This window comes from Penicillium angulare (genome assembly GCF_028827245.1).
Source record: "Penicillium angulare strain IBT 27051 chromosome Unknown utg000010l_segment0_segment0, whole genome shotgun sequence".
Classification (NCBI taxonomy): Eukaryota; Fungi; Ascomycota; class Eurotiomycetes; order Eurotiales; family Aspergillaceae; genus Penicillium; species Penicillium angulare.
This window is the reverse complement of record NW_026623169.1, coordinates 177,369-202,201: the sequence shown is the minus strand read 5'-3', so window position 1 is coordinate 202,201 and position 24,833 is coordinate 177,369. Positions and strand designations below refer to the sequence as shown.

Here is a 24,833-nt window from a genome sequence, read left to right as displayed (position 1 = left end):
TTTTTTTCATCTGTGTTGTTGTGCTCAGACCCTGTAGCAGAGGTTGTACGTACTAGCTGCATTAGAGGAGGCGTGATAGGCAAGAATATGATAAGCCGGTACAGAATACTCTACTCTGCAGTAGTTAAACAGAAAAATAAGAATAAAAGAATAATAGACTTAATAGACTTAATAGACTCCGTAATGATCCGATTAATGGTTATCTACTAGTCGAGCGCTGTGTAGTATGTTAGTACCATGAGTATCTCCACTCGGAGCCGTCGGTGGAGATCGCATCCCCCGTATTATCCATTATCGTCCGGTCTGGATGTTTTATATTCATTCTGATTCCTTGATCCAAGTGAATTCTCTTCTCTTCTCTCCAGCGTTACATTTCCATATTGATTCGTCTTATCTTATTGTCTCTGTTCTCCGTTCTCTTTTCTCTCCTCTCTCCTCTCTACCCTCTCTCCGCCTATCCCAACGTTCTCTCCCTCCACACATTATTCCCCCCCACAGTTCAGTGTGATCTATCATTCGGGGTCATGACTGCGGTGCTGGCTCCCCGCGAACAGCATTCGCATTCTCAATTTTCCCCGGATCCTCTACGAGCCCCCACCACCCAACGATACTTCCTTTCCGACAGTGTCTCCAAGTCCCCCATGCAACATGTCTATCCCGCCCGCGAAGGCTCTCCGACCTCGCCACTCTCTTTCTCTTCCTCTTCCTCTGCCAGTTACTCTCCAACCACTTCCGACCAATACACCCCGACCACTTTGAGTACTTTATCATTAGACGAGGACTTGATCCTCCCCGCCTACGAGGCTGCCTCCATCCTGGCTTCTAAAGAATCAGATGTGCTAAGCGATGCATCCGAAGGTGGAACCCCTTGGACGACGTGTGGAACCCCTGCAGCCGATGATATCTCCATGGAAGATCAGCCCTCCCGCCATGTGGACTACCTTTCCCATGACTGGCGAGAAGAAGATATTTGGTCCTCCTGGCGCTATGTGACCTCCCGCAAAAATGACTACAGTGAGGGTGTGCGCTTGGAAAATGCCTCATGGAGGACATGGGCGAAAGCAAAGAACAATCTGGGCACCATCTCTCCAGAGACATTAAATTGGTGAGTACATGTCCCTCCGACCCCCATGACTTATTCATAATTAATCTAATTCTGTTTTTCTCTGTTTCTCCTAGGCTCAAAGACGGCGATGTCACTTGGCTATATGGTCCCTTGAAAACTTCCGCTTCGAGCGACGCCATGGCGTCTGCGTCCGACGTGTCGCCGCCACCGAGTCGCCTCGAAACCCCAAACTCCTCCTACCTAGACCGAAAACCTATATTAAAAAAGAAAACCGCATCCGAAGCCATTTTACAACGATCGCTTTCACAACACACTCTGCTCCAACATGCCGGAGCCATCCTAAAGGCACAAGAAGCCCAACATGGCTGGGCCCGCCCACCGTTACCGCGATCCAACACCGACCTAGACCACATCCACCATCGAACAGGGAGTTCTACATATTCCCTGGGGGGTACCTTAACAGCTTCTTCTTCATCGGGGCTAACTTCTCCAAGTGAGCGACGTCACATCCATTTCAATAATGAAGTGGAACAATGTATCGCCGTGGAGGCTAAGTATGAGGAAGAAGACTGGCCCATGACCTTTGAAGACGAGTCCTCGTCCGATGATGGGATCGTCATGATGTGTGAGATCTCCCGCAAAGCCTCCATCAGCAATCGCAGCACGCCTCGCAATAGTTTTAGTAGTGATAGCAAAACTATCGCTCCCCTTCCATCAACTACCCTTAAATGTCGAGGCGACACCCCGGAACTTCGCGGAGATTCATCTATACTCGATCGCTGGGCCCAGTTTACTGCTGCCACTACTTCTTATTCTTCCTCTTCCTCCTCTTTATCCCCTACTCCATCTGTTGAGACTTTGCGACCGCCCTCGGCCAACTTCTTATTAGATGATGATGATGAAGATCCGAGTCTGGACTTTACCGGCCAGTATCAAAACCAACAAGCCTGGTTTGTACCGGAAGAAGAGGACGAATTGACCGATCGTCCGTTGCGACTATCTCCCTCGGGGATGTTCGTTCCCGATGGTGAAAATGATGGCGAGCCCTCCAACCACACACTCTTGGGTCGTGTAGTAGACACTGTCAATACTGCTCGCGATATCGCCCATGTCATTTGGAATGTGGGCTGGCGACGATAATCGGTGAGACCAATTGTATTTTCATATACCCATGGTGGATTGTCAACAGTCTGGCTGGTCTCCCAGTTTCCACCTTTCTTCTTCCTCTTTTCCTCTGATATATCCCTTTTCTCTTGTTTCTTCCAGATGAAGAAAAGAAAAGTCTTTTTTATCCCAGAACAAGGCTGTTCTTGTTCGCACATAATATGCTCGGCGACAGGACTCTCGCATGCTCTTCCCAAATTCAATGCTGTTTGGAGTCGGTGGTTCTTTGCATTTTGTTGGAGTTTTCTAATGACTGATCACGATGGAATTTTGAAATTTTGAAATGTTTAATTGCTGAGAAAAAGAGAAAGAGAGAGACTTTGTATATAGAATAAACCCCCTCGAGGGACAACCAGGAAATACACAGCTACCTGGAAGAACTGAATATGATGATAATAATAATAATAATAATAATAATCAGACTACATTCTTGAGTAAATGAATCTAATTAATATATAAACCTACCAATTTTATGCATAAATGTCAGCTAATCAATGTCCATGTCCATGTGCTAATATGTATACTCCGATGCCCCACAGCTTCCTTCCCTCTCAAACCCCTGATAATCGTTGCCCGCCTTTCCCATCCTTCTCTCCCGCAACAAACTACAAACTTAACTTCGAAACTCTTCCAAACAACACCTCTGCCAATCCCAGGCAGAAATCAGCAACATCCATTATGGAAGGTGTCAATGTTGCTGAATTGGTGGATCGCCTGGGGAGTGAGGAGGATGCCGTACGCAAAATGGCCGTGTTCAAGCTTCAGGGCAATATTGGAGATCCATCATTCGCCGACCTGTTTATTACAGAGGGAGGATTGACTCGTCTGCGCTATTTGACATTGCATGCCAGTGGGAATACTCTGGCTTACAGTTTGACGAGTTTTGCTCGACTTCTCGAGGTCGATAAGGGTTGGGAATGCGTTGATCAGGAACTGGTCGAACGAGTAAGCCTCCAACTTGAATGCTAGTGCTTGCAATGGCATAACTGACTATTGTGGTTTACACTGTACAGATTGTCGAGTTAATCGTCACCCATCCTTTGGTCAACATCCTCCGCGGCGCCATGTCGATTCTCGTATCGGTCGTCTCTCATCCACACACCGGGTTAAACCCAGCAGAGTCCGACGTATTTGGCTTCCGAGCCCTGAAACCTGCGATCGCGATTTATCCACAATTCTTAGAGATGCTGGTCAGTCGCTTGTCGTCCGCAGACCACGCTCTATGCGCCAATGCGCTCCAATTGATCAATTCCCTCATGCGCGATTCCATCACCTACGATTCCGAAGCCGAGTGGCCGAAATTCATCCAGAAACTCCAAGATCTCGGCGTTATTCGAGCCGTCTACGTCCTCATGCAAGATTCGGCTCTTCAAGATCTCGCACCCCCATTGCTGGAATTCCAATCCCTCACCAAGGTGCTTCTGCGGAAATGGAGAGATATTCCCCTGAGTCAGGATAAGCCCGAGCACCGACGTGCATTGAAAGGAATCCATCTAGCCAGCAACCCTGCCAAGAGACCCGAGGAAGCTACAGAAAACGGAGGAGATGATACACGGCGCTCCAAACGACACCACCCGGAGAAATGGCGGAGACTTGGATTTGAATCGGAGAGTCCTGTTGCGGAGTTCTATGAGATGGGGTATTTGGGTATGATGGATTTGGCGGACTATGTGCGCAGTCATCAGGATGAATTCCAGAAATTGCTCCTTGAGCAATCTACAAAACCGTCGCGCCAGCGATGCCCTATTGCGCAGGCTTCTCTGGCGGTGACATCTATCTTATACGAGCATTTTGAGGTGGACAAGTCCGATATGGATGATTCAAAGAACTATATGCTTATGGAATCCCGATCTAGTCTGGACAAGTTGTTCAAGCCACTGCTCCTCCATTGGACTCGGCTGCATGTTGCGGGACTACAAGCCTTTTTCCGAATGTGGAAAGCTACGGCTGCTGAGACAGAAGATCTAGACAAGCTTGTGGAGATGGTTCGCATTCTGATTGAGTCGGTCGTTGGTGGAGCGGGTCGGACGAAAGATGTCCAAGATGTCGAGGAGGAATTGGCGAATTACGAATATCACCGATTGAGGGAACTTCAAATGGAGCTGTTGGAACTTACTTACGAGGATGCATGGGGGCAACACTTGCGACAAGTGCGCGAGGAACTCCACCATGAAGCTCTACAATTCGTTAAAGAGCAACGTATTCGTTGCTTGCTACAGGGGGCCTGGTTTCCGCTCGACTCGACATCGAAATCTGAACCAGGCAACACACGGCCCACGGGCTCATGTCAATATGTCCAGTTATCTCACAACCGGCGATATCTACATTTTGGGGAGTTCGATTCAATGGGCGAGGGAGCCCCAGAGCTGGACACTTTGCCTGAAAAGATTGATCTCTCTATCGTCTCATCGGTGGTCTCCAATATCTCCACCAATCCCGACAATTCCTCCTCAGCCACGGTGAAGACCGCCCCTCGCCAGGCCTCTACCAAGATAACAATCCACGGCTATGCACAGACCTCGACTGGAACTGCTCATTCCAAGAGCCACGGGCATGCCCGTACAGGGAGTCGATCTACACAAAAAGAGACGGTCTTGCTCACACTCCGACCTGCTTCCCACAGCGTTGCCTCCGAATGGTTAGATGGGCTTCTTATGATTCTTAACCAGCAACCAATTACCTCAGAAACAACAAAGCTTATCGATTTAGTCGGCAACTATGGGCTGAAGATCCGTCTACTCAATGTTCGATTCGATGACGCCGCATTTGCTGGTGAGGTTCCGCCAGTCCCTGCGCGGGATGGTTTAGACGAAGATTACTATTATGATGTCTTTGGGGGTGTATGAACTATGGATGCCGGAGTATGTGTGGGTTTCACTTCTTGATGTACTTTTTATTCTCTTTCTTCTTTCTGTTTATTGTTTTAATCCTGTCGATATATACCCATTATGGCTGGACATAAAGTGTAAAAATATACACCTGGAGTCGGAATTTTTGATCAATGTCTGTCAGTGATGTCTATTAATTTCTTGTATTATATGATTAAGTTAAATGCTTAAATCTATAACTGAGAATTGGGGCTGTTTCATCTCTTGAGCGACTTCTACTTGGTAGAGTCTATAGTGTTACATAGTATGAAGTAGTTAGTGCACCCCATACAAAGTGGACCCTGCGTCATTACTTATCAACCTTATCGGACGCGCTTTTTCCCTTCTACAACTTCCCCATCTCCATAATGGACAGTCGTCCTCCCAAAAGACAACGTCGATCTATCAATAAAGAGACATCCCAAGGAGACTCATCAAAGCCAACATCCAATTCGAAGCCCATCTCACTCTCATCGCGCCCCAAACCCACGAAAGCGCGTCCCAGTCCAGCTCCATCATCACGACACCCCTCTTCCTCCCCATCAACATCACCCTCTAAGCCTAGATCTGGATCCGGGTCATCTCCGAAACAAACAAAAACAAAATCCTTACATAGCTTCTTCCAACCCGCAAACGAGGGCCAGAGATGGTCAGCGCAGAAATTCGAGACGAAATGGCCACTTACAACTGTTGCGGAAACATTAGACACAGACGAGATCGAAGATGATTACGATTCGTACGATGAGATCTTCACTCAGCATATTGCTAGCCAGACGACGAATACGAATAAATCGACACAATCGAGTTCGTTACCGGCTAAGCAAAAGACGGCTACTGCGCGCCGATCAAATCAACCTTCTAAGCGATTCCTCCTACCACCGGAACAGAAGGGGAGTGTTTCCCGACAATCGAGAAAATCACAGCCTCCGGAAGAGGTTGGGACTGAGGCTGGGATTGGGATTGGGCTTGTTGTTGATAATCGTCCGTGGGCCCAGCGGTTTGGTCCTTCAAACCTAGACGAGTTGGTTGTTCATAAGAGAAAGGTTGGCGACGTGGGAAGTTGGCTGGAAGATGCCTTTTCAGGACGATGTAAAGAGGCAAGTCAAATTATATCTCTTCTTTTCATGAATAGAGGTGGATAGATTCAAGGCAAATCTTATGGTTCGACATTTACTAACTTCATAGTAGAGACTTTTAGTTTTACGAGGCCCTGCCGGTTCAGGGAAAACGACTACCATTTCCTTATTATCCGACTCACTCGGGTTTGATATCATTGAGTGGAGGAATCCCACGGTTTCCGATTTCACAGCTCAAGATTATGTCTCGGCGAGTACACAGTTCGAAGAATTTCTGGGCCGCGGTGACCACTACGGAGGATTAGACCTGGAGGACAAAACCGAAGCAAACCAAAAACACAAATCGTCTCTCAGGGATAATCGCATTCTTCTGGTAGAGGAGTTTCCGGCCGTGCTAAGTCGAAACTCCGGCTTAACTGCCTTCCGGGCTTCTATCCAGCGCTATCTTGCTTCTGCTACAGATCATGCACCGGGGGAAATACACCCACCTCTTGTGATGATTATCTCGGAGACCCTGCTGGGCTCTGCTTCATCTGTTTCAGATAACTTCACTGTCCACCGACTCCTAGGCCCGAGCTTGTATAACCATAGCAGCACCAAAATCATAGATTTTAATAGTGTCGCTCCAACCTTTATGCAGAAAGCCTTGCGCTTGGTCTTAGAGAAGGAATCACGCGAGTCAAAACGGGCTCAGATCCCCGGGCCAGCTGTCCTCGACACAATATCTGAAATTGGAGATGTGCGGAGTGCCGTGTCTTCGCTGGAGTTTCTATGTTTGAAAAGCGAACATAATCACACGGGCGCTTGGGGAGGAACACTAACTAAAAGCAAGGGAAAGAAGGTTCGCAAGGACGCTGCCCTTACTCCCATGGAAGAAGAGTCGTTGAAGCTTATTTCTCAAAGGGAGGCAAGCTTGGGACTCTTTCATGCTGTGGGCAAAATCGTGTATAATAAACGACTTGATCCGAGCCTCGTTCCAGATGATACGATCGTTCTCCCATCACCACCAGAGTATCTTGCGGAGTTTGATCGGCCTAAAGTCTCGCAGGTGGAAGTGAATGACTTGATTGATGAGACAGGAACGGATATTACGACCTTTGTCTGCGGTCTTCATGAGAATTACCCGCCCTCCTGCCATGGAACCTCATTTACAGATAACCTCAATGCTTGTATCGAAGCCTTATCTGACAGCGATATACTTAGCGCCGATCGCAGACCTGCCCATGGTGCACGGGGTGGAATGGGCGGCGGGATCACGTCTCTAAATTCAGGTGTTGACAAACTGAGACAGGACGAGATCAGTTTTCAAGTTGCAGCACGCGGTCTATTGTTCGGTCTCCCATATCCTGTCAACCGACGCGTGACCTCTCTCGACGGCCGAGGCCATTCGGGAAATGCACATAAAATGCTCTACCCGACATCCTTAAGACTATGGAGAAAAACAGAAGAAATCGAAGGACTCGTGGATTCATGGATGACACAACTGCTGGATCCCTCTAATACTTCTACTTCGAAACCTACAACTGAAGCAAGTGGCGTTAAGTTCTGGCAAAGCTTCAAGTTCGGGCATCATGGCCGAGACGGTGCAAGTACAAACCACCACTCAACGAAGACGATGTTGTCACGTCCCGATGTACTTCTACACCAATTACCCTACATGGCTCATATTAAACGCAACACGACTGAAGCCTGGGAACTGAACCAAATCACCAAGATCAAGAGTAGTCATATAGAAGATGTTGATGACGATGAAGATATTCCTTTATCCCCATCTAGACAACCACCACCACAACCGCGATATCCACTGAGCCGTGGTGCATCTGGGCCTCAAGAACCTGAGGAGGAAGAAAAGTTGATTCTCAGCGATGACGACATTGAGGATGATTGAACACTATGTATTACGAACATAATGAAAAGCGAATTTAATCAATATATAACAATTATACATCAATTCTTTCCATTATCAAGCTTGTTTATCATGTTGAAGCGATGTTGATCTATATAGACCTTATCGATAACGATAAGATAGCGATAAGCCACTATCAACACGGGATCCGCTCGTTCCCCGACGTTTGTTGCTTCTTCATGCCACATCACACTTCAATTGTCTTGTTTTGAACGATCTTAGAAAAGAGACGACGAATCAAATTAACCAAGCACTTTAGAATTGGTCTATATCAAGGAACCAAATCGATATCTAAAGTTCAATCCCCCTCCTTTGGGAGACAACACCCTCCCGCGGTTAGCTACCAACAGCCACCACGCATCATGATTCATGATGGCGAGACTGTCAAACAGCGCCCCAATGGATATAAAGCGGGAGGATATATGAATAATGGATCGAAAAGTCAAACTATAGACGCGTCACCAAACACAGATGTGGCTAGATCCGTCGCTGGTTCGAAGTTGACAAAGGATGATACGGGATTGATTGCGGCTGCGGCGCATGCTGTAATGCCTACTTGGGCTAATATGGTTATAATGGCCTCGCTTATCTTTGGAGGTTGCTGTGCCAATGTAAGTGGCTACAATGAACTTCTTTTTCCTACAAAGGCAAAGTTAAGTAATGTTATAATTTAGGTGTTCGCCCTGGAGGCAATTATCAAGTAAGATCTGATCTGCGACAGACAGGATATCGTGTTATAGAAAGCTAACGTTATGTACTTTCTAGAGAACAACCAACAGCTGGTAAGTCCTCTATGCATTGACATTGTATCTGATACTTTGTCGCTTCTGTTTATTTGTCTAACGCATCAATGCTACAGGTCCTTTAATTACCTTTGCACAGTTCGTGCTATGTGCTATATTCACACTTCCTCATTTCCTTTCGTTCTCCGCAGGCCCTAAAGCCTTATTTCTGAGTCCACGAGCGATCCCCCTCCGATCATGGCTGGTATATACCTCCTTTTTCATCACGGTCAATATGTTGAACAATTGGGCATTTGCATATAAAATTTCCGTGCCACTTCACATCATTCTCCGATCCGGCGGTCCTGTAGCATCGATAATTATCGGATACATCTTCAATGGAAAAAGATATTCGCGAGGCCAAATCCTCGCCGTGGCTCTGTTGACAGCAGGAGTTGTGGCAGCCGCTATGGCTGATGCGAAAGCTAAGGGTCAAAACATAGGGCAAACCTCTGATCCCGAGACAGCTGTAATGACCACCGCGATTGGATTTACTCTTCTTGCGCTGGCTATGGTTTTGTCGGCTTTTCAGGGAATCTATGCTGATCGATTGTATGCGACATACGGACAAGATCATTGGAAGGAGGCTTTGTTCTACTCGCATACCCTTTCTTTACCATTGTTTTTGAGTAGCTATTCACAGCTATCGTCTCAATGGCAGGTAGTCTCGTCTACACCATCGCTACTTTCTAAAATCTCCGGTTCATCGGATCATAACCTGCTTGGTCTCTCGAACCGTACCGCACTCTCGGTACTATCAACGACAGCCGGGAAATATCCTCTGATTGAATCGATGCTGGATCAGTTGCCTATCCAGGTCGCATATTTGATTATGAATGCATTGACTCAATACCTGTGTATTCGAGGTGTGCATCTCTTATCTGCGAAGTCTTCCTCATTAACCGTGACGGTCGTCCTCAACATTCGCAAACTTGTCTCCCTGCTTCTGTCAATTTATCTCTTTGGAAATCAACTGGGGTCTGGAGTGCTAGTAGGTGCCGTTTTGGTTTTTATTGGTGGTGGATTATATGGATTTGAAGGAGCAAGATTGAGGAAGAATGCAATCAAGAAAGATTAATGAAGGAAAAGGACTAAGGACTAGGGAGAACAGAAGAATTTATATATTTAGACATGGTTTTCATAAAGATTTCGTCGTTTATTTTTTAAGTCGCATCAACGACCTTGACGGTCACAATACATACATGGAGAACCAATGGAAGAGTTCTAGAACATACGGAAGCAAGAAATGATGCTGAAGAAAGAAGACAGAAGAGAAGAGAAGAAGGAGAAGAAGCAGAATAAAAGCATTTGGAAGCGAGAAACTTCCCAAGCAAAAGAGACGCAAGTAGATAAAATTGCCATGTGCATCCGAGATTCTCCCATCCTTCCCTCCCTCAAAAACATAATTGTACATCTCCAACAGAAGAACACAAAATATCCCATACTCAAAACACATTGCGAGTTACGGGTTAACTCGCAAACACAGAACAGAAGAATATAAAACGCTCTTGTTCATCTATAATACTTCACCGACGATCTTCGCGGCTTCTTTGTAGGTCTCTAAGAGGCGCTCACACTTCTCACGTTCGGCCTTGATGCCGTCATCTTCATAAAGCAACTCTCCGAACATATCTTCTTTATAGAGTTCGCTGACCAGACGGTTCTGAACAACATCTTTACTGTGATTAACGAGCAAGTGCATGATGGCCTTTGGAACCTGGTCGGCAATGGTCTCGCGCACAATATGGAAGTATGAAGAGATCAGTCGGCGAATGAGTTCTGTCTCTAGCATCTCTCGGTCTGTGAGAGTGGGTTCCGCATTTTCGTGAGGCTATAAATTGATGGTTAGTTATCTTACATTTTGAGTGGAGGAAGACAGTTAAGGGGGGTGGGTTGAGGTGAGGACTTACGAAAACAGAAGAAACATCGCCATACTCTGAAGGAGCTGTGTACTCCTCAGTCGGCATAGCTGGAGACCGCATTTCCGCGCGGCGGAGACTTTGGCTGATACTAGGCTCACTAGCATGTGCAGCACGGTTAAGTGCTTGCTGTGGCTGGGAGATCTGATTTTGAACACCTTCCTTGCCGAAGAAATAGTTCAAGAAGGAATCGCGAGTAGTATGCGAGGCACCGAAGCCAGCCGGTTGATTCGCTTGACCATTCAAAGTAGCAGCAATTCCATTCTCAGCGTGACGGCCCACATTAGGAGACAAGCTGCGAGCACCCTTGGCAGAGTGGTTTCGGATAGGGAGGTTTTGTGATTGGGCATCCTCATCTTCAGGGGTACCAGCTGTGCCATTGGCAGAACCGAGCTCTTTCAATCGTCGCTTCTCTCGCTTTTTCTTCTCCTCGGCTAGGATAGCTTTCCTCTCTTCGTCTTGTCGGTTCTGAATGATGGACTGCATGGCAGCTGCAGCGCCGGGGAAATTGGGGTGGTTGGTGTTTATATAGGCTCTTTGGATAGAGATGAGAGATTCTACGTAGCCGGAGCATGGGCCTAGGCGTTCGCGAAGAAGATCAGAAACCACTTCGATCAGTTTACCCTGGAGACGAGGGAATCGCAAAAGTTCCTGAGAGCCACATGTGTGGCAGATCTTGATGAGTTCCTCGTAGACCAATTCGACGCAGCGTTGAGCGGGCGACTCTAGTAGTTTGATCTGTGGCTTGACTAGCAGATCAAAGGCAAGCTCGGGTACGAATAGACTGGGTCGAGGACCAGTGGAGTTGCGGATGGCTGTCCTGATATCTGAAACTGTCAAGTTATGGGTGGGGTCGATTGTCTCTAGAGAGTTGCCAAAGACTTCATTGAAGATGTAGTAGATACGAGCACCACCACAAAGTTCCTTGGTGGAGATCTCAGAGGATGTTCCGTCAATGGATGAAATGAATGACGAGGCAAAGCGAGTCATCAGCTGCAAGATTAGAGAGCCGCGATGCTCCTTGCCACTGAATTGCTTGTTTCCGTAGCTAGCCAACTCTTGCTGGGTTTGTCCCATCAAGGTGTTCAAACGAGCTTTAATATCTGGCAGACGGTCTCGAATATGTGTCATGAGAGTCGAGTTCAACGTCTTTGCCAAAAACTGGGTACCGCAACGGTTGGCCATGTTTCGGTAGGCTGGGTGATGACGGAAAAAATCCGCCTCAGCCCGCAAGGCATCGGAGAGCGATTTGCCTGACTGGATATCCTGTTGTGAACGATTGACCACACCGATAAAACCCAGCTTGAGAGGGTATACACGGCCTGACAAGATATCCATAGCATTTGTACCATGATCCATGAGATCCAGCTTGGACAAAACGCCAATTGTCCTCCGACCCATAGGATCCACCTGGCGAGCCAGTTTCAATGCCTCCGAGTTGACCAAATCCACATTAGCCGGGGATACCGCAAGGATAATACTGTTAGGCTTAGCGATGTATTCCAAGATCAGCGTCCGGGTCTGTTTCTCGATGTCGGAAGGTTGATCCCCGATAGGAACTTTGGTCAAACCAGGCAGGTCGACCAAGGTCAAGTTCAAGACATGTGGTGAAAAGATCTTCAGGTTGATAGGCTGGCGGTTAATGCCCTTGTTGCTTCCAGCAATGCGCGCTGTCTCTGCTTCGATTTCCTGCTTAACTGCGGCGAAATCCTCGAATTTGCGGCCGGGCTGGTGGTGGAATTCGGCCCATTCATGTTGGCCAGCCACGCTGGCTGCTGTGTGGGGAACATGGACCTCGTCGTGGTCTGGTAGGTCATCACGCTCGCTTGGAATGTTGATCAATTGTAGAATTAAGGGACGACGAGTGACGATGCCGCTGCCGCGTGGTAGGAAGTCTCGTCCCACGATGTTCTCAAGCACCGACGACTTGCCGGAAGACTGGGAGCCGACAACGACCTAGACTCAAGGCGATTAGCACTGGGAAAATAAAAACTCTCGCAAATCAAATAGTATCGTCACTATTCACTCACAATCTGAGGTAGATCAAGGGAGTCATTGCCAATGGTGTTGAACACTAGATCTTGTAACTTGTTCACAGTGACAAGCAGATCCTCGCCAAGCGACGCCATTCTGCTGCGGGTACGGGTTGAGAGGGATGGGCGAGAAGAGGATTCAAGAGCAGCGCCCAAGTTCTCAGGAGTGTACACCCGGGGGTTGGTGAAGTGTCGGCGGGATACGACGGGAAAGGTGTATCAAACGAAGATCCCTTTGCGCGTGCACGGAGAATCGACCTCGGAGTCTCTCACACTTGTTTATGCCGCTTTTCGACAGCACGTGACGCTGACTGATAGCGGCTTATGTAACCCGTCATGACGTCTTTGAGTTTCAGCCAATCAAATTGCACGAACTATAACACTGCATGCTACTGGTAGGAATTGTATAAGTAAGGAGAGGATGGACATATAGTATAAAGCGTAATGACATAGAAATACACTGGCATTTGTATTTCAGAGAGTAGATAATAAACAGAAGCTGAACCATAAGCAAAAGAAGAAAAAGAGCTATTTACACATGCACCCTTCATTTTCCTCTCAACTCTTCTCCTCTCTATCTCGCTCCTTTTACTGGTTCAATTGCACATAGTTGGCGGGGAACAGACCCCGGTCTCCATTATACTCTCCAAGCCACCAATCATCGTCAGGGAATTCCTATCATCATCATTAGTATGTTTGGGTAAATCTAGTTCGGGGGAAAGGAAGAAGAAAACTTACCACGTTCACGATGGTAGCTCCATCTGGGAAGCTGAGCTCGTTGTCCTCCGCGGCCTCATAGTCGTAAAGGGCTGACGCAGTCGGGCCCTGAGAATGGGAAGGTTCATGGTGTTCGGGGGCCGCAACTGGCACAGGGGCCGGAGCTGGAGCAGGTGTAGGCTCGGGCTCGGGCTCAGCCTCATGAATAGGTTCAGCCTCATGCTCAGGCTCCACGGCGTGGGCACCAGCGTGGCCCTCCTCCACAATCTCAACGTAGTTGGCAGGGAAAAGGCCCCGTTCACCCTGGGTGTTTACGCCCAACCACCAATCTTCATCGACCATCTCAATATCAGTCACAAATTCACCTTCTCGGAGCTCCACCTCATTATCCTCTGCCTTTTCGTAGTCATACTGCACCACGGCACGCAATCCACCTTGGGTTTGATCGGGAACAGTGGCCTCGGCCGCGGCACGCCCAAGATCATGGTGGTCATCACTTTCCAATTCACTCTCGTCCGGTACCACTTCTTCGAGGCTTCGAACGGGCATGGCTGGAGGCGGAGAATGTTGCTCGTCGTGTGCATCGGTCACTTCACGACTCACGGGCATGGCCACGCGAATAGGAGAACTCTCTCGCACAGGAGGGGTTGGGGGAGTAGGAGAGCGCGGCTGAGGGGGAGGGGTAGGGAGGTCTTGGTGGAAATCATGCTCGGGCTCGGGCTTGGATTCAGGCTCGGTGGGACCAGATGGTAGCCCGGGAACAGGAACGGGCCGACTAGCCTGTGGCACGGGTGGAGGGGGTGCTTCAGCAGCAACAGGCGCAGGGGGAGGCTGGGCGAATTGGTCCCGTGTGTCCAGAACGTGAGAAGGTGGCTGTGCGGACTCGGTCTGTAGCGGGTCGGAAGATTTCACATCTGCAGCTTCAGGGACACTTCTCTCCTGAACAGTCTGCACTGGTGCCCAAGATTTGCCGGCGTACCCGCTCTTCCACTCACTTTGGCCGCTGGGTTGGCTCTGAATAGGTGCAGGAAGCGATGCATCAGTTGCAGGCGCAGGCGCAGCTCCGCGTTCCTTGGCCTTGCGTTCGGCCCAGAGTTGAGCAGGAGTTTTACCCCCTTGGTCCGCAAAGGTCCGGCTGGCGCTACCCACTTGCACATTTGGAACAGCTGCACTTCCTCCGGCGGGAAGAGGTGGTTTGGTGCCAGGGAATGCTGGGCTGGACCCGAACTTATTGGCAACCTTGGGCTTCGGCAGGTTGGTCAGACGTTCGGCGTCTTGGTTGAAAGCCGGGCGCTCGGGTAGTGTGGTGGGTTCATTGCGAGGAACTGGGTCTGGACGAGGGGCTGGTGCGGGCGCATCATCATTTGCACCTTCGGGTTTCTGGGCGCGAGCACGAATAGCGGCGATATCCACCTTGCCCACCGGTTCATAAGAACCCTTCACTGGGGCAGGACGATCATCTTTTGTCTGGCCTGATTCAGCGGCTTGTCGTCGGATGGCCGCGATATCAACCTTACCAATAGGTTGATATCCACCTCTCACTACATCCCCTCGGTCTTCTGTAGGTGCTGATACGGGCTGTCGGGGTGCGGGAGATTGGTTCTCTGATTTGAGTTGTGAGAGGTTCACCTTGGTAGGTTGGTAAGCGGGTTGAACTTTCTCGAGTTGGGTTCGAGTGACTGGGGGTGCGTCATCACCCCAACCATCATTATCTACTGCCGCGGATGGCTTTGGGCGGGGAGCTGGAGCTGGAGCAATGCCTCCTGAGCGGGTAGGTGTGAATACAGGCTTAGTAGCGACCGGGGGACGGGCTGCCGTGGTTGGAGGTGGTGCTTGCGACTCTGCCGAATACTTTGAACCGGATGAATCGGCGACTCGTTGAACGATACCTTCGGGCGATAGATGACCGTCGGCTCGCGCAGTAATCTGAACATGGTAGCCCTGTTGTACGTCAGCGGGGTTAGTTCGGTGTTTTGAGTGGTGGAAGGGAAGCTCTTGAAGACTCACATGGAGGAATTTCGATACACTGGCCAGATGGCTCGTGAAATAACCCTTAGTCCTCTCGGGAACACCTTCGCCACACCACGCAATCAGAACGTTCTTAGGGAGGCCAGTATTAGGGTCGGTCACTTTGACGTAGGCGAATTGAACACGGCCTTCGGAGAACTCCTCGATGAGATCGAGCAATTCACCCTCTATATTATGACAGGTGTGAGCAATAGCGCCGGATGGAAGAGATGGCGGGGAAGGAGAGTAGTGACTGACCACCTGTGCTTTGGACCTTCAACACACTCTCTTTGCTACCAGCATCCTGCTGGAATGCATTGAGCAGTGGGGTTGAGACGGAAAAGACGGCCCATTGACCATATGTCGGTGAGCCGTTCTTAGGGGGTGGCGCATTCACGACCGACTGATAGCTCTTGGAGATTGAGGGGCCATTGGCTGACAAGTTGAGAGAAGCCATGATGTTGAGACCGGAAGAAAGAGCTGTAGGGAGGAGGAGGGGGGGAAGCGAGGGGAGCAAGGAGCAAGGAGCAAGGAAAAGGCAATCAGGTAATAACGGCCACGATACTCCGCCGCACGAGGTTGACTCTTGAAAGAGATGGGTGGAGATGAGAAGTGGGGGCGGAGGAAAAAGACGGATATAGGGAAGCTGTTGGCCTCTTGATGGAGTATACGATCAGTAAATCAGACCCAATACGATTCCAATTGAAAGTAAAATCGACGGTTGGATCTGTGTTGTGGTAATTCTGGAGAAAGAGAAGTGGGAGGTAGAAGAAGTGGGGGGAGGACGGGAGATGTTTGGGCGTTAGTTAGCATGCGTGTGTACTGCCGGGAAAGGTTAAGTAGGCAGCAGAGCAACAGTTATATAGTGGCGAACAAGATTTAGGTAGAAGAATATAACTTGCGCATGAACTAGGTGGGATATATCATTACCTTTTAAATTCTCAATTTTATAACAAATTTACTTCTATATTATTTATATATATTAGTTATAAAGGGAATAATGTTTAATGTTGCTGGATGACATAAGGTAAACAAAGATGTCAAGTCTGCTTCTATACACAGTATACTGGCCCTGGTATATAGAAGGTATGCTAGTATATGCATAATAATTTATATGCTATATCGACTACCTATTCCTCATTTTATTCGAATCTACCTCCTCGCTATATTATATGTTGTACTTGGCGGAGCTCAAGTTAATACTAGCATGGCCTTAATGCGTCATCACTTATACAGGGCAACATTTTAGTATTAGTATGTCTAGCCATACAACCTTAGGATATATGGTCAACATCCATCTACCCACTTACAACTCCGTTATCCAAATAAACGAATATAGTATACTGCCCATCTATTATCCACATTAAAGTACCTACTATATGTATTACTATATAGGACAGCACAAGACTTGCTTAATTCTTATCACTTATCGCTTATCACTTATCGCTATCCGTTATCTCTATCTTCTTATCTTATCGCTTATCCTCACCGAGAAGTGGAGTGGAAAGAACATTTCAAATGTTGAAGCTCTCCAAACACTCTTTCCCCTTCTCTTCTCCAAAGCTACCAAATTCCTTGTTGTCCACTATTCCGTTTGTTATCCTGATCAATATCCGACTTCATCTTTCTTTGATCCCATCCTCAACCCCCGTCAAGCTTTGAACCCGAAGGTCGCACCTCCCCTCTCGTCCCTAGTGTGGTTGTACCACACTCGCAAGGTTATTTCATAGAGACGGAAAGAAAGAACAAAAAAGTCATGGGGTCTTCCCAACCCCCCATGTCCGGCCACAATTCCAATATGAACCCTGCAACCTTTGATAACGATCCGCTGCCTTCTCCAGGCTTCGAAATGGCCTCCGATCCCGAAACACCCTCTGCCCTTGAGGAAGCAGCCGTCGGGAGTTTACCTCGAGATCAGGAGCTGAAAACCGCAACCTATGATTATGCCTACGAGAAGTCCTTGAGTCACGCAGAGGCCAAACTGTTCTATCAGCATCACCAGCTGGCAACAAAAAGCGGCGAGAATACCGGGCCAGTGAGCCCTGTGCTGCTTGGCCGTTCCCCAACGGATCTTCACGAAAGCATTCCAGCAATGGCCAACGATGCCAGTCCACGGGATAAGGGTACCCCCATACGCAAAGGCTCCATGCTTGCCGAGTCGGACGGACATTCGGAACATTCTGCATTTCAAAATACCGACGGCCCAACCTCTGATCCCCAACTAGCGGACCACTCAGCACGTGCCCATGCGCAACCACCTAACTCGGGTGTCGGGGCGAGCACTCATGGGACGGGTTTGGGTATCACTTCCCTAGGACCTGGTGGGGATGCCATTACATCGGAATTGAGTGCCATTTATCGCAAAATCAAAGGTCTATTGGACCGACGAGCAAAATATCTGGAACTGTCACTCCAGCGATCCGGCGATGATCCCAGGGATCAACAAGATTGGGATATCTACCCTCCACCACCTGAGCCGGCATGGGATGAGGGTAAGGAATACCAACCGGGAAATGTTGGAGGCCCGGCAGATGTGTCAGGTAAGAGGAGGAAGATGGGCCAAGATATTGGCGAGGACTTTGATATGGACGAATTGACCCCGCTCCCCGAAAAGTCGGCGTGGTCGTATCGCCTGGACAGTAATAGTGTCTACCAAGTGTTCCAGTCAGATGCCGCGATGGATCGAAATGAACCAATAGTGCAGATCCCATCTCTTCGCGATTTCTACATGGACCTTGACGCGGTCGTAGATGTTTCCTCGGAGGGCCCCGCCAAAAGCTTTGCGTTCAGACGTCTCTCATATTTGGAAGGCAAGTTCCAGCTGTATACTCTCTTGAACGAATACCAAGAGATCGCAGACAGTAAGAAAGTCCCGCATCGAGACTTCTACAATGTCCGTAAGGTGGATACCCACGTTCACCACTCGGCGTGCATGAATCAGAAGCATCTTCTGCGCTTCATCAAGAGCAAGATGCGCAAATCTCCTGACGAGGTCGTTCTCTTTCGAGATGGCAAGCATCTCACTCTCCGAGAGGTGTTTGAGAGTATCAATTTGACCGCATACGATCTCAGCATCGATACCTTGGATATGCATGTTAGTCTAAACCTATTTCCCGCTTCTTGTTTACTTGACTGACCTAAAACCCGATAGGCACACACCGATTCATTCCATCGCTTCGACAAATTCAATCTCAAATATAACCCTGTGGGCGAATCGCGTCTGCGTGAGATATTTTTGAAGACCGATAACTATATTAAAGGCCGTTATCTAGCAGAGATCACGAAGGAAGTCATCGCTGATCTGGAATCCAGCAAGTATCAAATGGTCGAATGGCGTATTTCCATCTACGGAAGATCCCCCGACGAATGGGACAAACTCGCCGCCTGGGTGGTAGATAACAAGCTATTTTCTCCCAATGTTCGCTGGCTGATTCAGGTACCTCGATTATATGATGTGTATAAGTCGAGTGGGATGATGGAAAACTATGAGCAGGTCATCTCGAACGTTTTCCAGCCTCTATTCGAAGTGACCAAAGATCCCTCCAGTCATCCCAAGCTTCACGTCTTCCTTCAGCGTGTCGTAGGTTTCGACAGCGTTGATGACGAGAGTAAAGCTGAACGTCGACTTTACCGCAAGTATCCCATCCCAAGGGATTGGACTACCAAACAAAACCCCCCATACAGCTATTGGCTGTATTTCATGTTTGCCAACATTGCATCGCTCAACAACTGGCGGCAGCGACGGGGCTTCAATACGTTTGTTCTTCGACCACACTGTGGTGAGGCGGGTGATCCGGACCATCTAGCTGTCGGCTTCCTTTGTTGCCACAGTATCAGTCACGGAATTCTCCTACGCAAGGTACCATTGCTACAATATCTTTACTACCTAGATAAAATTGGCATTGCCATGTCCCCTCTGAGCAACAATGCGCTGTTCCTTACCTATGACAAGAACCCCTGTGCTAGCTTCTTCAAGCGTGGACTCAACGTGTCTTTGTCAACTGATGACCCACTCCAGTTTGCTTTCACCAAAGAGCCTCTGATTGAGGAATATTCCGTGGCAGCTCAAATCTACAAGTTCAGTGCTGTTGACATGTGCGAACTTGCTAAATACTCTGTCATCCAGAGTGGATTTGAGCTTTCATTGAAAAGGAGATGGCTTGGCTCAGGCTGCAGTCTTCCTGGAATTGATGGCAACAATGTGGCCAAGAGTAATGTTCCTGATATTCGCGAAGCTTTCCGACATGAAACCTTGCAAGCCGAACTATCACTGTAAGTCATCTAATGATTGAAAACCCGATGTCTTCTATGGATATACGACCACTTTGGCTAACAACGAAACCACTAGGATCGAGAAATACTCGGAGGGCTATGCGCCAGATGAGCCAAATGCTTTGGCGCCAGGCCTTCTGCACAATGTCAATCAAGCTTCCACAAAGGGAACTCATGCTACATCATGACGAGTTGGCCTCACGTGAAAAAGAAATATATCATCCCGGGGAAATTCAACAAGCTCATTATTGTTATCATTCTGCTTTCTTTGACTAATCTCAATTTACCTTGGGCCCTTCCAACATATCACAAATACCAGTGGATAGGATGAGGAGGCCCATCAGTCTCGGTAGAGCTACTGGATATCTCCGCCTCTCATCTCAGCATAGTGACATGATAAGAAGACCACTAGTATATGAGTACACCTCATAGAAAATAGAATACATGGATTAATAAAATGACAGTCTTACGAAGAGTTTTATTAGACAAAGATAGATTAAGTACTAACGGGAGACGTAAATACAAGACATGTAATTAGGCTCTACTACTTCCTAGAAGTTAGCCACTGTATATTTGGCTTTGTAGGTAACTATAGCTAGTACTAATACTACTGAAACTCTACTATATCTCTTCTTTTAAGACCATAATCCTCAACTACTTGATCCACAGACAGACAGAAAGACCAGAAGACCACTATATCGGGCATTCACACCCGATATACCCAGAACCAACATATGTAGTATTATATCTAAAAATGATATTAATATTAATAAACAATTAAGGGGAGAAGATCAAGACATCTAAAAAAAAATGAACGCGTAAGGGTATGGATATATCACCAGTCTCGATCTCGATCCCAATCCCAATGTGTGTATGCGCGCTTAAATGGCCCAGCTCCCCCTTCGCTCAGGCATCCCCCAAGCTTCTAAACCGGTCTCATCTTCTGCCATGGTGGGTTGTTGTCGAGCCCATTCCCGGATATAAAGACGAAGAGCCTTCCACCGCATGCAGGGGACTGCTTGATCATCCGAAGCAACAACGTAGCCTTTAGCATCGGTGTGAAGATCATCTTGTCGTAGGTCTTCTACGGCGATTCTTGATATCCGACTGAGTTCATAATCATAATAACGCGCTACGCAAGGGTATCCCAATGACACATAATTGTAAATTTGAGTGACAAAGCCGTCGTTAAATTCGTCGCTCGTAACCCGGGAAAGGTCAAGACCAAGACCAAGACCAAGACCCACGCCATCCTGTGGGCTTGGTGAGCCTTTGATCGCGGGTGTTGGGTTGAGATGGGGAGTCAGAGTCAGCCACGTATTGTTGCGTGATCCAGGCTTAGAGTCCTGAATCATAGGGGTCATGATTCCGGTGAGAAAATGCGGCTCTTGCCGAGGGCCTTCAGTCTTATGACAAGTCCCCATCCAGAGACCGGCACCTTTACCGCCATCGCCACCAGATTCCGCACACCAGAGACTTTTGCAGCCAAAGCAAGGATTATCTCCCGACTGTGCGCCATTATCTGGGTTTGAGTTTTCGCAGAGCGTCCCATCTGGCGAAGAACTCAATGGCAGAACAATATCAGCGCCAAGCATTGGAGGACTGGGACCAAGAGGTTTGGAAGGAGGAGCCTGATCTCTTGGGGCCTGTTTACGAGTATTGGAGGTCACCATCGCTCGTAGCCGTTGTTCTGCTTCTTCCTTATGCTGACGCATATAGTCTAACTCCCAGGATAAGTCTGCAGATGATTGTCGTCGAGACTTCAGTTCATGTGGCTGGGGGTACATGGAGCTCTGATCTTCCAAATCCCCTTCTTCCTTGTCGATTGCAAAATGGTCCACAGGTTCATAAACCTGCTCGTTGGGAAAGGCTGCCAATGCCTGATCTTTCAGTTCTCTCTGCGCTGTTCGAGCCGCAACAGACAGCAGGTACTCAGACAAATCTCCATTGTAGTTTTGTTCTTGCTTTGTGCCTGGCGATGATGGTAATAAAAGCGCAGAAGTGTCTTCGGGGTCTTCTTCAGCTTCACTACTCACAGAGGAAATACGTGGAAGACTTGGGACGCGAAAAGAATGTCTTCGTGTCTCCTGGCGACGGAGGAGACTGACATATGAGAAGTTGGACTCATCGAGGTGCGGTGATGTGTTCCTTCGAGGGCTCAGCAGCCGAGCAGAAAGACCAGGTGATGATTCCATGGAAAATTCTCGAGAAGAGCCGACACCAGGAAGAGAGTCCTTAGAGTTTTCCCCCTTAACAGACCGATATTCTGTCTCGATCAATGCCGGCTTGAATCTTCTGGGGCTGGGTATCGTAGAAGGCGGGTTGTGCTTCTGTGGCTGTGACTGTTGCTGTTGCGGTCGGGAGGGTCCTGGGCGACTCATTGTGGTTGTTTCAATCGGCTGAGGCAAGATTCGCCGGCGTGGCTGACTACTGTCGGCTTGCATTTCATTTCCTGGTAGAGAGCCAGATGTCTTACTAGGTTGGAGTTCGTTGACAAGGCTGGAGCTAGGTTGTGTGGTACCGGAGCTTCGCGAGGATGTTTCAACAGGTTGAGGCAAGAAACGCCGCCTTGGGGCCTGAGACACCGACCCCGGCTCACCATCTTGAGTTGACGGAGTGTTTTCTTTCGGTCCAGTATTATTCCTCCTTAGTAACGAGTCCTGATTTGAGGACGTGTGGGTAGTCTCCGACTCGGGCCTTCCAGTTGATGTTGATGTTGATGTTGATAAAGCAAATTCTTGCGCGAGAGGCTGATAGCCCATTTTCAATACCACCAAATAAACACCATGCTCTTATGTTGTAAAAAAGATTTGACCAGTAAATTAAGCAGTACGAAATATCATTGTTTCGTTCGGTGGGAGAAGGGAGGTACGTGTGTCGGGCAGTTCCGCAAAGTCGAGGTCTTTGGAGATCTCGGGTCAAAGCAAGGAAACAAAAAAGAATGAACCAGCCAAAACGAGCGAAAAGACCGGTATTCCCCCGGGGTCCCCTGTATATATAGTAGAAAGAAGAAAGAAGATGGAGGGAAGTGGTGTGGGAGGGGTAGAGGTCGAACAACACACAACACCAGATCGAAAACTCCGCGGGCGGTGATAAGACTGATTGATGACATCAGCTATCAGCTCTGGATAAGATAAGATAAGCCGATAAGAACTATGGACCTCAGTACTCCGAACATACTAGCCGTGTCTACACCGCTACACGGCAGAACACCAATTCGCGCCCGGGCGAATTGGTGTTCCGCAGCGGAATGGAAATTCTCACCGGAATGGAAAATTTTCGTCTTTACATACAAATCTCTATATAATTTAGAATTTATCAAAAAAACCAATAACCTCTCCTGTCTCGTTATATAACGGCTCAGCCTCTGCATCCTTTTCAGCCTCCGATCTGAATGGTGTGGTAGAATTAGGATGGTTTTTCTTCCACTCCCTCGCAAGTCGTTTTTCCTCTTTTTCAGCTTCCTTAGTATGCCTGGCAGCAATACTACGTTTTGCATCTTTAACACGAATCATTCCGTCATCTCTAAGGCCTAAAATATGCCTTTTGGTAATTTTTTTCTCCCGTGGAGCTTTAAATCTAGCCATCTCAGCTATAGTAGCTGAGGTATTAGCTAAGGCATTAAAATAGAATTCTTGCTCTTCTAAGACCTGTGAGAGTGTTTTTTTCTCTTTAGGTGTTATATTAGATCGATCAAGAAGTCCAGAGAGATGTCTTTGTCGTTTTTCCACATCTTTAAATGTCTTTGAAGGTGTGTTTTCAAGACTTGAAGATAAAAGATCTGGCCCTGGAGATAGTGTTTTCTCATTCCGTAGATCGATTTCTAGATCTAGAGGCTCTGGAAGAGAATTATCGAGAGGTTTGCAAACTATCTCTGCATCTGGAGGGTAGATTCCACGATCTTTAAAGGCATTCCGACAGATACGGGATGTAAGAGCTTTATCTCGGAAGGTAAGAAGGTCGTGAAGAAAAGATGATTTTGTAGCAAGTTGGCCACCCCCCCATTGAGAAATGAGGTTATTTTGCGATCGGAAATAAGCTTTATAGGCTTGAAATGGTTTACCATCAAGAGGTTGAAGATAATTGGTCCTATTTGGAGGGAAACCAAAGATCTTAATATTGGCTTTCTCTGCAATATTGAGAAATTCAAAAGTCAGATGTGAACCACAACCATCAACCAAAAGAATTCGTTGCTCATTTTTGTTAACACGATTACGTGTTTCACGGTCAAATTCTTGTATCCAAAGCACAGCAAGTTCATCAACAATATAGCCTTTCTCTGCAGTTGCAGTCATCCATTCATCAGGTAAAATGTGGTCATACCACGACTCCATATGATGTTGGCCTTTGAAGATAATAAGGGGATGCATTCGCCAGCCATCTGCAGCAATACATTCTGCGACTGTAACTCTTTCTCCGTGTTCATTGCTTGCAAGCTGTTGCGATTTATTCATTCGGCTAGAAAATACTCGCTGAGTTCTTCCTTGTCCAATATGAAAGCCAGTTTCATCGAAATTGTAAATTAACCGTGGGTGTACGCCATCTAGGGCTTTGGCTAATAAATCGTACCAATGATATAACATTGAGACATCTGCCGCTCCCAGACGTTTTGAATCAACAATCTTTTGCCTTCTAAGCTTCATTTCTGTATCAGGAAATCGTTTAATATAACGATAAACCCAGTCTTTTCCGACCGTCCGATCAGGTGTTTTTGATCGAGCAAGGGTAGCATTAGCCCATTGTTCTATAATATTTGGCGTAGGGGGTATAAAAGCTGCATCCATAGCCTGTATCCAATACCCCAAAGCCTTTTCTTGCTGTACGTTCAAGGCGTAATTCGATGGTTTAACATCTGTTTTTGGCTTCATGTTCTGTTTTACACGTCTCCAAAGAAGCTTGTAATCAACACCATATTCCTTAGAAATGGCGGACAAATTCGGCTTTTTGAGGCTTCGGGCGTATTTAATGGCCTGATTTACACGAGATACCTCGGTTTCAGTAGGTTTGGCCATAGTTAAGGAAGT

The 24,833-nt window shown here is 47.8% G+C and overlaps 9 protein-coding genes across 9 annotated transcripts; 5 read left to right on the top strand and 4 right to left on the bottom strand.

Moving 5' to 3' along the window:
• Window positions 1-524: 524 nt before the first annotated feature.
• N7478_012095 (protein phosphatase regulator REG1) lies at window positions 525-2,206 on the top strand (the record flags this gene model as incomplete). The annotated part of the gene is made up of 2 exons (XM_056928309.1): window positions 525-1,105; window positions 1,180-2,206. 2 exons carry the CDS (start codon window positions 525-527, stop codon window positions 2,204-2,206), a joined length of 1,608 nt encoding a protein of 535 aa, XP_056773417.1.
• Window positions 2,207-2,908: 702 nt separating this feature from the next.
• Window positions 2,909-5,076, top strand: N7478_012094 (ELMO/CED-12 family protein; the record flags this gene model as incomplete). Its single annotated transcript, XM_056928308.1, has 2 exons — window positions 2,909-3,175; window positions 3,244-5,076. The coding sequence occupies 2 exons, from the start codon at window positions 2,909-2,911 to the stop codon at window positions 5,074-5,076; spliced, it is 2,100 nt and encodes a 699-aa protein (XP_056773416.1).
• Window positions 5,077-5,465: 389 nt separating this feature from the next.
• On the top strand, window positions 5,466-8,061 carry N7478_012093 (uncharacterized protein; the record flags this gene model as incomplete). Its single annotated transcript, XM_056928307.1, has 2 exons — window positions 5,466-6,198; window positions 6,296-8,061. The coding sequence occupies 2 exons, from the start codon at window positions 5,466-5,468 to the stop codon at window positions 8,059-8,061; spliced, it is 2,499 nt and encodes an 832-aa protein (XP_056773415.1).
• A 380-nt stretch (window positions 8,062-8,441) lies between these two features.
• On the top strand, window positions 8,442-9,939 carry N7478_012092 (uncharacterized protein; the record flags this gene model as incomplete). The annotated part of the gene is made up of 2 exons (XM_056928306.1): window positions 8,442-8,690; window positions 8,962-9,939. 2 exons carry the CDS (start codon window positions 8,442-8,444, stop codon window positions 9,937-9,939), a joined length of 1,227 nt encoding a protein of 408 aa, XP_056773414.1.
• Window positions 9,940-10,377: 438 nt separating this feature from the next.
• N7478_012091 (dynamin-related GTPase DNM1) lies at window positions 10,378-12,909 on the bottom strand (the record flags this gene model as incomplete). Its single annotated transcript, XM_056928305.1, has 3 exons — window positions 10,378-10,692; window positions 10,772-12,736; window positions 12,811-12,909. 3 exons carry the CDS (start codon window positions 12,907-12,909, stop codon window positions 10,378-10,380), a joined length of 2,379 nt encoding a protein of 792 aa, XP_056773413.1.
• Window positions 12,910-13,401: 492 nt separating this feature from the next.
• On the bottom strand, window positions 13,402-15,994 carry N7478_012090 (putative actin binding protein; the record flags this gene model as incomplete). Its single annotated transcript, XM_056928304.1, has 4 exons — window positions 13,402-13,488; window positions 13,552-15,471; window positions 15,538-15,725; window positions 15,796-15,994. The coding sequence occupies 4 exons, from the start codon at window positions 15,992-15,994 to the stop codon at window positions 13,402-13,404; spliced, it is 2,394 nt and encodes a 797-aa protein (XP_056773412.1).
• A 1,341-nt stretch (window positions 15,995-17,335) lies between these two features.
• N7478_012089 (uncharacterized protein) lies at window positions 17,336-19,997 on the top strand (the record flags this gene model as incomplete). The annotated part of the gene is made up of 3 exons (XM_056928303.1): window positions 17,336-18,631; window positions 18,689-19,809; window positions 19,886-19,997. 3 exons carry the CDS (start codon window positions 17,336-17,338, stop codon window positions 19,995-19,997), a joined length of 2,529 nt encoding a protein of 842 aa, XP_056773411.1.
• A 693-nt stretch (window positions 19,998-20,690) lies between these two features.
• On the bottom strand, window positions 20,691-22,571 carry N7478_012088 (uncharacterized protein; the record flags this gene model as incomplete). The annotated part of the gene is made up of 1 exon (XM_056928302.1): window positions 20,691-22,571. The coding sequence occupies one exon, from the start codon at window positions 22,569-22,571 to the stop codon at window positions 20,691-20,693; it is 1,881 nt and encodes a 626-aa protein (XP_056773410.1).
• A 546-nt stretch (window positions 22,572-23,117) lies between these two features.
• N7478_012087 (transposase) lies at window positions 23,118-24,821 on the bottom strand (the record flags this gene model as incomplete). Its single annotated transcript, XM_056928301.1, has 1 exon — window positions 23,118-24,821. The coding sequence occupies one exon, from the start codon at window positions 24,819-24,821 to the stop codon at window positions 23,118-23,120; it is 1,704 nt and encodes a 567-aa protein (XP_056773409.1).
• Window positions 24,822-24,833: the final 12 nt, after the last annotated feature.